This window comes from Sapajus apella, unplaced genomic scaffold (genome assembly GCF_009761245.1).
Source record: "Sapajus apella isolate SASKATOON/1434 unplaced genomic scaffold, GSC_monkey_1.0 scaffold78, whole genome shotgun sequence".
Lineage (NCBI taxonomy): Eukaryota > Metazoa > Chordata > Mammalia > Primates > Cebidae > Sapajus > Sapajus apella.
Window position 1 is genome coordinate 3595150 of NW_022437018.1, and position 11611 is coordinate 3606760.

An 11611-nucleotide genomic window follows, 5' to 3' on the forward strand; every position below is an offset into this window, starting at 1 on the left:
AAATGTTTTGTTCCCATACGTGTAGACCCAACCAGATTCAGGAATGAAGCTAAGAAATTAGTCATCTAGGAGAAATATCTCATGAAATAGGTCAGGATGTATTCCTAATGCCAAATCATAGGTTAGAACGTTTAGGATATAGAGTAAATGGAACGTGTGAAAGAAAATTAAATACTCTTTTTTACAGTGAACAACTCTGATGCAAATTCCTCTAAATTCTGATGCAAGCTCCTCTAAAACACAGAACACACAGCTGAGAAGGGCAATATGGTTTAATGGACTAGATATCCATTAGGTTCTAAGCCCCAGCATTACTGTTTATTCACTGTATCAACTGAGGGAAATTACTTAACCTTTCTGAGTCTCAGAATCCTCTTCTTTAAAATAGAAATGTATGTATAATGTCTAACTTATGGAGTTGTTGGGTCTACATATGTGAAAACGTTTGTGAAAGTACAGCAGACTATCTGAAGAAAAATGATTATTATCACTCCCAAGATGTTCTAAACGAGTAGACTAGAAGAATTGCTATAACTCGCTTTATTCTGCCATTTCTTCTTTTTTTAACTGCAATTCCGATACTTTTATTTGTCTATCTTACTATTTTTCTACTTTCATTTCATTTCATTTTTCTGCTCAGTCTGCCCAATTCAATCTCTGAGCATTCTTTTTAATTCTCAGTGTCAAAAAGAGTCAAATCCATTACTATTAAAGGTTCAATTTCTTTTGTAGTATGAAAATTAGACAGCTACTGCCCGGAGCTCAAAAATCTTTTTTTATTAAAGAGGGAGCTTTTGGTTGCATGTTATTTGTTGTAATGGTATTTGACCTGTATATCAATTAATTGTGCAACAAATTTATATTATAAAAGCATTTGGGGGAAATGAATGGTTATTGTGTATGATAACCATGTCATAGAATTGGACGTGAAAGAAAGAATTGATTTAAATCACCAGAGCTTATTTTCATACCCTTGAAAGTAGTAAGTAGTAAAGAGATTGAAACAGTCTCCTAATTCCTTACAGTACAGTTTTAAAAAGCCATGATAACTTGAACCAACCATATACAGTTACAAAAACATTTTTGCTACAGACATAGAGATAGCCTATGACTTTAGTGTTTTTTAGCAGGAGATTTAAGGGGAAAAATGTTTTATTCATGCTTATATTCTTGGTATTTGCTTGTGGAATTCTTCAAAAATAGTCCACAGAACTAAATTACCCTTTGTGTGCCTATAATTTGGAGCAAGGCTTTTACAGATAAGGTTATACATTGGTGGCAGATAGGGTTACATATTGGAGGCTTAACCTTGCTATAAAATGACCAACTATAGCAAAGAAATCTATGTAAGTCCAAATTCTCACAGGTCTTTTCTAAAGTATTTTGTCAGTGAAGTTACCAAAAGTTGATTATGTCATAACTACATTTCTCTGTAACGCAGTCCTGTAACCTGAACTACGAAGTCGAAGCTGGAATCTGATGGACATTACTAACTTGGCCTCTTCAGAGTTGTACAGGAACATCGACAGCAGTAAACGACTGCACCCAACCTAGATACTGCTTACTAGAGTTGTCTGTGTAGAAAATAGCTGTATTAAAAATCTCTGTAATAAATTAAGGACTCCTATTGGAAGCTACTGTTTTATTTCTAGGTCAGCGTGATCTTCCAATACATACACATGGCGGGTCCCATGACTCCTCTCCTTTAATCTTAGTTTCAGGGCTCTAGAATAGAATTTATATTTCACTAAGGCAGCCCATGGGACTCCCAAAAATTAATCTCCTATAATCTGCAGAGTCTGCATTTTAAAACATACTATTTTAAATAGCTCCAAGTTTAACTGTAATTATATAGTTGAGTACAGATAAGGATTTTGTTTTTGAAATTCCTAAAAGTGTCACTTTACAGGATGCCAGATTGAGGCGCGCCCACTCTTAGCACAACATAAAAGCTCACTGAAGCTGGAAGGGTTAAAATCAAATTTCCATACCCCCATGTAAACTCCTGTAGGGTGGGGGCCAGGGGAAGCCTTAGTAAAAAGATCTCTATCACAAAATGTTATAATCCTAAACCTTTTTCTTTTTTTTCTGGATGGAGTCTTGCTCTGTCGCTTAGGCTGGAGTGCAGTGGCACAATCTCAGCTGACTGTAACCTCCGCTTCCTGGGTTCAAGCAATTCTCCTTTCTCAGCCTCCCAAATAGCTGGGATTACAGGTGCCCAGTACCGTGTCCAGTTAATTTTTGTATCTTTGGTAGAGATGGGATTTGACCATGTTGGCCTGGCAGGTCTGGAACACCTACCTCATGTGATCTGCCTGCCTCGGCCTCCCAAAGTGATGGGATTACAGGCATCAGCCACCGTGCCCAGCCATAATCCTAAATCTTACATAAATGTAGTATTTTTATTGGGGCTTTTTTTGGAAAAACGTGGATTTGCTTTCTTTTGCTGATAGGCTCTTATTTATTCAATTCTTGATAACTCCAGTTACTTAGAAAAGTACACTCCTGAAATAAATTGGATCATACTGTGAAAGTAGCTTATTGCTAAATATTTCAATTCCTACTTTCCAAAAAGAAGTACCTGGGTCTCATGGTGCAGTTCAAGAAGCCATAATGATGGAACGATGCTAATCAGATATAAAAATATGGCTGGTGAAAACCTGTGAAAAGAGAGAAGAAAAAAATAATTTCGCTATTTTAAACTAACTTTTCAAAAACAAAAATTTAAGAGGAAGAAAGAAAAATGCACATACTCTGACTACACTGAGTCAAATCTTTTTTATCTCAAGTATTTATTTCAATGAAGAAAAAAGCATTATGTGATTTCTGCCATATGGATTATAAAGAAACAAAGTAACTGTAAAAGGCACTAGCAGCTGTCATTCTCACTGAATTTCTAATCCAATTAATAGACACTAATTTCGATATGGTTTAATGGGACACTGCCAATTAGTTTCAGGCACAACACTGGATATTTTGTATTTAATATGTTTTACAAAAAGCAAATACAGCAGTAGTAAATCTTGGATTCATTAGAAATTACAATTTCAAGATTCGGCTACATTTTTCAAAATTAACCAATCACATGGTGCTGGAACACAAAAATCAGATGATAAGGACTAGGAATGAGAGTAATCCATTGGCTTTGTGTGCGGTTTGCTAACCTATAAAATAAAAACACAAACAACCAACAGTGTAAGCCTTTGGTATTTTTTTTTAGGTTGTCTGTATTCACAATTTTCTGATTCAAAATTAAGAGAGGAATCTGAAGAGTGGACTTTTGTCATCCAACACACTCAGGTTCAAATGCCAGTTTTGCCATTGACCTCTCAGTTTGTTTCCTAATCCACAAAATGGGGACTGTCACTGTACCAGCCAACTCAGGCTGCCGTACAAAATACCATAGGCTATGTGGCTTAAACTAGGAGATGGGTCAGAGTGGTGGGAGAAACTATAGGGAAGGGAGCAGGGCTTCTGAAAGGTCAGAAGGCTCTGCAAAGCTTCTGGGAATAGCTGAAGGCAGCTGTTCTCTTACCCTGAGGAGTAGGTACAAGGGAGTGTAGGGGAATTCATCTTAAACAGGCTTGTTTACTTATGTTGCCCAGGAACTGGCCTTTGATCATCCTCACACCTGACTTCCCACTGACAGGGGGAACATTAATGTTAATTACCCGCAGACTGTGTTTGCTCCAGGCCTTCGGCATTACATCTGTACTGAACAAAAGCAAGCAACTCCAGCTCTTCCAGGCTGCTGCCTCTCTGGCCACCAGAGCCCGGTAGATCCCCTCGCTGCTCTTACACTGCATACCTGTGCCTGAGTACTCTTTTCATACGTCGCTCGGCCAGGGTCTGTGGGACGGACTCAGCATTAAACTATAGACATTAATTTTCTCATAGCTCTGGAGGCTGGAAGCCTGAGATTAAGGTACCAAAAGAGTAGGATTCTGGTGCGGGCTCACGACATTATCTTCTCCATGTGTTCTTAGATATCTGTCTCTTCCTCTTCTTATAACGCCTCCAGTTTTATCGGATTAGGACCCTACCTTTATAACCTCATTTAACCTTAATGACCAAATTAATCTCCAAATATTGTCACATTTGGGGTTGGGACTTCAATCTAGAAATCTGGAAAAGGACACAATTCAGCAGACACATTTACCTCCCAGGGTTTTTTATTTTACTTCCTGTAAAGCAGTGCCTGGCCGTGGTTGGCATTCAATGATAGGTAGTTAATCCTAGTTTTATTATGGGACAAGGTACGACATAAATGTGTGCTTAAAATTTTGAAATAAGAAAAATAATATACTTTCCAAATTGATTTCTTCATATTGGGGTGGTCACAGTGGCTCAGACCTGTAATCCCAGCACTTTGGGAGGTTGAGGTGGGTGGATCACTTGAGGTCAGAAGTTCAAGACCAGCCTGAGCAACATCGTGAAACCCTGTCTCTACTAAAAATACAAAAAATTAACAAGGCATGGTGGTATGCGCTGTAATTCCACCTATTCGGGTGGCTGAGGCAGGAGAACTGCTTGAACCCAGGAAGCAGAGGTTGCAGTGAGCTGAGATCAGCTACTGCACTCCAGCCTGGGCAAGAGCGAGACTCGGTCTCAAGAAAAAGCAAATAAACAAACAAAAAAAAACAAATTGAACTTTATTTTAGAGGACTCTTTCATTACAGAACATCTCAAAGTCAAAATTTTGTCAATATAATTTTATTTAAATGCTTTTAATACACAGCAAGTTTGAAATGACCTAGAAAATAGACATGCTAATTGCTCAACAAATAGAAGTATTTGAGATGAAATGTTACCCAAACTATGTTATTATAATTCAGGAGAGAAAGGTGAAATTAAAAGAGAACATTTAGAATGAATTTTTTTAAAGGCTATTAACCCTTTCGCTAATATCTTTTTTTTTTTCCTCAATTTGTAGAAAGAGAAAAAGGGCAAGAGAAAGAGAGGTCTTTTTAAAAATCAATATTTAATATAGATAGTCCCCCATCTTTGGTTTCCTGCAAAAAACAATTTTGAAACAAAAGGTTATGGGTCATGATATTATTAAAATCTAGAGGATGGTAAAGCTGTAGAGAGATATCAAAAGCCCATGTTCAGCATGCTCTTAAAAAAAAAAGAACAATTAACTTTTTGACTTCGCATATCAAAGGAAACATCAGGAGATAACATTTCCCTTATGAAATTGGGAAAGAAAGTCAATTCTAGTCAGAGGGACAGTTGAAATACGCAAATTTTTGTTTGGACACATCAAATGTTGGCTGGATTGCAATTTTGTTGAGTCTCTTGGGATTTATTTTGAGATTAACCGCCCCAAACCCCACAACAATAGTATAACAATAATCTAGGGAAAACCATAGCCTGAACATGTAATAGCTCTTGAAAGAGGTTAAAAATATAACAAAAAATACCCTTAATATCTTCTATGCATAAGATTTATTTCTATAATTGGAAAAAAGTACTATCCTATTTCAGCATATTTCCTATAAATGGGAAACTGCTTATATAAACAAACTTCAAGATTCAAGATGTTTTATGTTGCCTACAGTAGAAATCTAAACTCCAGAATCTGATATCCTAAGTCTTCCTTATCTGGTCCTATCTCCTCTTTCCCTTCCTATTCCCTAACCACATCCTGTCAAGCTGAGCCACGCAGTAGTTACAGCCTACTGTGTATTTTAAATAAAACAAACAAAATGTTTTGGAAAATTCCTCCCACTTCAATCCTCTTCGTTAGATTATTTGACCTAATGAAGAAAGGGAGTAAGAAAAAGGAATCATATCAAGGGCCCAAGAATTAATTATATTCAACTCAATTCTCAGCCTTGTTTAACTAACCGTGTGTCTCTGGTAAGAACAAAGTGCTCTCTGCTCTTTTAGTTTGGGTAATCTGAGGAGGGAGGTTCTGCAATGGTTTACAGCAAATATCTCCCAAAATTATGAAAGCTTATTTTGGAATGTCCTTCTCTTACACGTCTGTCCACCAATATTCTGCTTGTGTTTTACAGGCACAGCAGGAATCAATCTTAACCTGTATTTCTCTCGTGACCCAACATATGCTGTACTGTGCTATAGTTATGTGTACATAAGACTTTGTTTTCTTAATATAAGTTCCTAGAAGAAAGATCCTGGGTCTTATATATCTTTTTATCTCTTTCCTCTTCCCACTGGTTCATTTTCTCTTCTCTCCAGTCACAGTGCCTTACTAAGTCTTTAGTTAATGCTTATTAAGCAAATGCTTAAATACTTGAATGACTAAATTTATGAAGGAAGGAAGGAAGGACTGAGCAAATAAAGTGAATAGAGACTACTGATATCTACAAGAATCTTTCATTTCATGAGGTCTGGTATCAAGTAAGCTCTTTCAGCTGTGACCCTTGAATTATTACATGTTAGTATGAGCCAGTATAAATTTCAGAAACTTAGAAGACCCAAATTTGAATCCTGCCTCTTCCACACACTCATCTTTAGAAATTTACAACCTTCTCTGAAACTTAATGTCCTCATCTGTAAAATGGGGAAAATAATGCAGCTTAGAAGACCCAAATTTGAATCCTGCCTCTTCCACGCACTCATCTTTAGAAATTCACAACCTTCTCTGAAACTTAATGTCCTCACCTGTAAAATGGGGAAAATAATACCCATCTCATAGTGTGATTATGAGGATTAAATAAGACAATGTATGCCATGAGACTGACACCTTAGGTGCTCAGTAAATGTACTTGCTGTTTTCCCTAGACTCAGCTTCGAAAATTTACTCATGGCTACATATTTGGTATCTATGCTTACGAAGGATTCTTAGAAGACACCAGTTTAGAAGGCTGTTTCTTCATATAATTTATAATCACTTCTACTTTTAAACTATGATTCTCAAAACTAAGCCTGTATAAGGCCACACACAGTGGCTCATGCCTGTAATCCCAGCACTTTGGGAGGCCAAGGTGGACAGATCATTTGAACTCAGGTGTTCGAGACCAGCCTGGCCAATATGGTGAACCCCTGTCTCTACTAAAAATACAAAAATTAGCTGGGTGTGGGGGTGCACACCTGTAATTCCAGGAACTCAGGAGGTTGAGGCAGGAGAACTGCTTGAACCTGGGAGGTGGAGGTTGCCGTGAGCTAAGATCACGCCACTGCACTCCAGCCTGGGCAACTGAGCAAGACTCTGTCTCAGAAAAACAGAAAACAAAAACAACAACAACAAAAACTAAATCTAGATAAAACTCCTGAAATCAAAGGCCCTTTCTTTGTGCTGTTGAATACAAACATTATTATGCCTAACTTCACAGTCAATGTTGAGGCAATTAGTATCACACTGCCATGGTCTGCATGAAGTATTTGCCCCTCGTGACCTACAAGATGCTGCCCACTCAGGGCCCTGCCCCCCTCTTGGGCTCTGATGCTTGCCATTCTTCCAACTGTGTTAATATATCAGCGTTCTTCTTCCAGTCCTCAGGAAAAAAAAAAAAAAAGTGCTATCCTAACGGAAGCCCTCAACATGTATTTCTCTCTTTAGAAATACCCCCCTCTCCTACTTTTAACCTGATTATTTCCTCATAGTTCATATCAGTTATATGGAACTTCACAAAACTTTCCTTGTTCCCCAAGTCTAAATTAGCCCTCCCTGGTCACTTTTATGCCATAGATTTTCAAAATTTATAATTACATATGTGCATATGTATATGTGTGTGTATTTGATATCATTTAAGTGTTGACTCCAAGCAATTCTATACATTGCAAGCACCAAAACTGTGTCTGTCTGCTCATAATTGCAGTCATCCCTTAGTATCCAGGGGGACTGGTTCTAGAAACTCTGCAGGTAGCAAGCACTATGAATGCTCAACTTCTCTATATAAAATAGTGTCATATTTGCATATAAACTACGTACATCCTCCCTATACTTTAAAGCATCTCTACGTTACTTATAATACCTGCTATAGTTGTAAATGTTATGTAGATAATTGTCATACCGTATTGTTTTTCATTTATATTATGTTTTATTGTCACATTGCTGTATTTTATTGTGTTTTTTTCCCAAATACTGTTGATCTGCAGTTGGTTGAGTCTGCAAATGTAGAGCCCGCATATATGAAGGGCTGACTGTATCCTCTCAGCTCCTTCCAGAGTATCTGGCATGTGCTGAACTCGCCACAAACGTTTAGCAATTCGATAAGCCTCTGGTTGATTTACAGTTCCTGCTTTCTTGACACTCAGTTGCTGGTTTGACTAAAAAATTCTTCATGAAATATCATCATAAATTGATTTTTATTAGAAGTTTTACAGAAGAAAACTAATTTCATATGTTCTGCTCCTATGAAAGATTTCATATTTTAGCATGACATCATAGCCACTACTTATTATTTTGAGATTTTGCAGTATTCTTGATCATGTGTTGTCAGTGCAATTCATTTTTAGAACAAAGAAGGGTGTGAAGTTTAAAAATTAATAAACCAGGTTTTATTTTGGTCTTTGTCTTGATGGCATTAGGAGTAAGGAGATGTGGAGTACCTTGTGTGAAGACTAACACCATGGAAAGTTCTGGCCAACTCACAAATCATTTATATCAGGTTTCTGGATAATTGTTTATAGACATACAATATGTTGGGCTGATAAAAAGCTGATAAGTATATGATTCAATGACTAAGATATGTCCAAGTGAAAAATTTTTACAAATGGACAATGCCCTATTACCAGTGAGCTATCTCCCTTAGAAATCCAGATTTATTATAATCCCAATTACCTGTCAGAATAACAAAGTTGTTCAACAAGAATTCTTTAATGCCAAATTACTTTGCTCTGCTATTTTTTCTAAATAAAATCCTCCTAAAAATATTCTTTCTTTTTCATGAGGTTGTGCTTTTCTGTTTTAATTCCATAGCTCTTAGTCTACCTACCAATTATCTCCTAAATACACACAAACAGAAGCACCATCTCAAATGATTTTTTTCTTTATATATTTATTTGTTTATTTAAAAATTTATTTGTTTTGTTTTATTTGTTTATGAAATATATATATATATACATATATATATATGTGTGTGTGTGTGTTTTGCTAAATGTTAGACACTGCTATGAGCTCTTTAAAGGCTTCACTCATTGTTTTTGTCAGTTCATTTCATCCAAAAGTAAAATATTATTTACCATACAAAATTGTCATTTCAACAAATTATAATGTTTTTTACAAAATGACCTGTCATGACATTTAGCAATTTAGCCCTGCAATGGATTTTATTTACTTAGACTCACCCATTAGTCTAGAATTAGGATTCCATTTTCCTCTTTCTAAAGATGACAATTATCGATGTTTTCTTATTGAAAAAAATAACATTCATTCATTTGTATAAACAAACAACAATATAAATAAGCCTATGGAAGAAAAATTAACCATATCACTACCCTGTTTAGTTTTTCTCTGTCTTCTGATCATATGCATATATCTGAAAATGGATAATATTTAAGTGAAGCAAAAATAGTATTCAAAATGTACTTCAACTGAATCCAGCTTTTATTTGTATTTCATTTCTCAGTATTTTCTCCTCTACTGAAACAGAGTGAAGTTGTAAGAATACTAGAGCTGAGTTTCAAAGTTTCATGTTAAATAAGATTTTGCATGTCATGGCGTCAGTAAAATTTCTGGAGCACTTTATAATAGTGGGTTTATTTTCATGGAAATCAACAAACTAGGTTATGATATTCTTTTGTAATTCCCTAAACCTATCTAACAGTGCAAGGATTGTCTGTCCTCCTTACATATATAATCACTTCTCTAATGGGCCTTAACATGTACAATTCTAGGCTGCTCAGCAAGGGCTTTCTGTTAGTGTGCAAGAAGAATATGATGACCAACATAATAGCCTCAGTATTTCCTCTATCTTTCTGCAACTCCTCAAAGTGAACCCAATGCTTTTTCAGAACACAAAGGCTCTGAACACCTGGGAAGTCACCAGTGTGAACCCCGCCACCACCCATTAAGCTTCTTAACTAGCATGTCCCTCACCACCACCTCCCTTCCCAAAGCCTTTTGCATGTGCCTGTCCCCTGGCAAGAGAGTCACAACTAAATGGCCAAGAGCTAATGACAATTCCCCCCCAACATGGAAAATTGAATATAAATGAAAATGCTTTGAAAGGTGCCACAATCAGTTGATAGGTTTGTTTTTTCAGTGATCTTAAGGACGACCAGACAAATAATGACAGAAGTAACAAGGAGGAACTTCAAACAGGTTGAGATGAAATCATTGCAATGAAATCATTCTTTGTATTTTCAAAGTCCTTGAAGATTGTCTACATTTAGGTTTTGTAAAGAGGAAATACTACTGAATGTGACTCTTAATTGTAACTGTCATTGTTTGTTGTTGCAATTTTTAAAAAAATAGTCACATTCTCAAATTATGATACAAACTTAGAGCAAAATTGTACCCCATATACCTCATTCAATCTAAAATTTTCCAAGCAAGCACAAGCTTTATTACAACTGAAGTTGTTCACAGTCACACTTCAGCAATATGTTTTGCTATTACTAAACTAGTTATACTAACAAAATATGAATCCATTTGAGGATCTACACACTATCTTTCTCATAGAATATTTCAGAAGAAGATAAAATCATGGCATCCTCCTAAATGAACTGTTCCAATTGAAATCCTAACTATCGCCATCATGCTGTTCTTTCAACCTGAAAAGCACATTTCTCTTTTCTGCGCTCATAACCACCAGTATCTCAGAAATCATTTACCTCTGAAATGTTCCTTGTCAACAAGCCTACCTTACTGATTGTATCTTGATTTTGCAGGCTTTCCAAACTCTTGGGCTTAATTTGTGAAAAATTACTTGGTTCTCTAAATGTTATTTTATACTGTTCTCATATGAGTATACATATTTTCTATTTTGTATATAAAACCACCACCACAGCATCTAGTACAATAAATGCTTATTTGATGAACAAATGAACTTATATTACTGCTGACTAAAAGAACTTCAATACTTGCTGAGAAACTAAAAGGCATTATAATTATTATTTATATAAGGCTTTAGTTTATTTCATTCTAAAGACAGTAGTACTTATTTCTGTTCTGTAAAGGAGATTGGTTCTTTAAGACAAAAGTTAAAATAGTCTAGAATTTTTCCCCCTTTTCTTCCTTTTACATCCTGTTTTGGTTTTACAAGAATGTTTGCTTATGCAAGAGTGTATCTGAGCCAGATACTCTAATATGTAGTGTGGATTTTCCTATATTATGTTCTAAGCAAAATCATGCCAGTCCTCCTTGAGCTGGTCACTTGAGATTTACCTACACAACAAAAGAAAGAAAGAAAAGAAAGAAAGAGAAAGAAAGAAAGAAAGAAAGAAAGAAAGAAAGAAAGAAAGAAAGAGAAAGAAAGAAAGAGAGAGAGAGAAAGAAAGGGAGAAAGAGAGAAAGAAAGAGAGAGAGAAAGAGAGAAAGAAAGAGAGAGAGAAAGAGAAAGAAGGAAGGAAGGAAGGAAGGAAGGAAGGAAGGAAGGAAGGAGAGAGAGAGAAAGAAAGAAAGAAAGAGAGAGAAAGAAAGAAAAGGAAAGAAAGAAAGAAAGAAAGAAAAGAAAGAAAGAAAGAAAGAAAGAAAGAA

General features: G+C 36.0%; 1 protein-coding gene across 3 annotated transcripts in view; it reads right to left on the reverse strand.

Moving 5' to 3' along the window:
• Positions 1-11611, reverse strand: part of TMEM26 (transmembrane protein 26) — a 45015-nt gene that overhangs the window by 24571 nt on the left and 8833 nt on the right. For all 3 annotated transcript variants that reach the window (XM_032252566.1, XM_032252567.1, XM_032252568.1), the window contains exon 2: positions 2582-2660. In XM_032252566.1, the coding sequence (XP_032108457.1) occupies positions 2582-2660 (79 nt within the window). The remainder of the gene's footprint in view (positions 1-2581; positions 2661-11611) is intronic.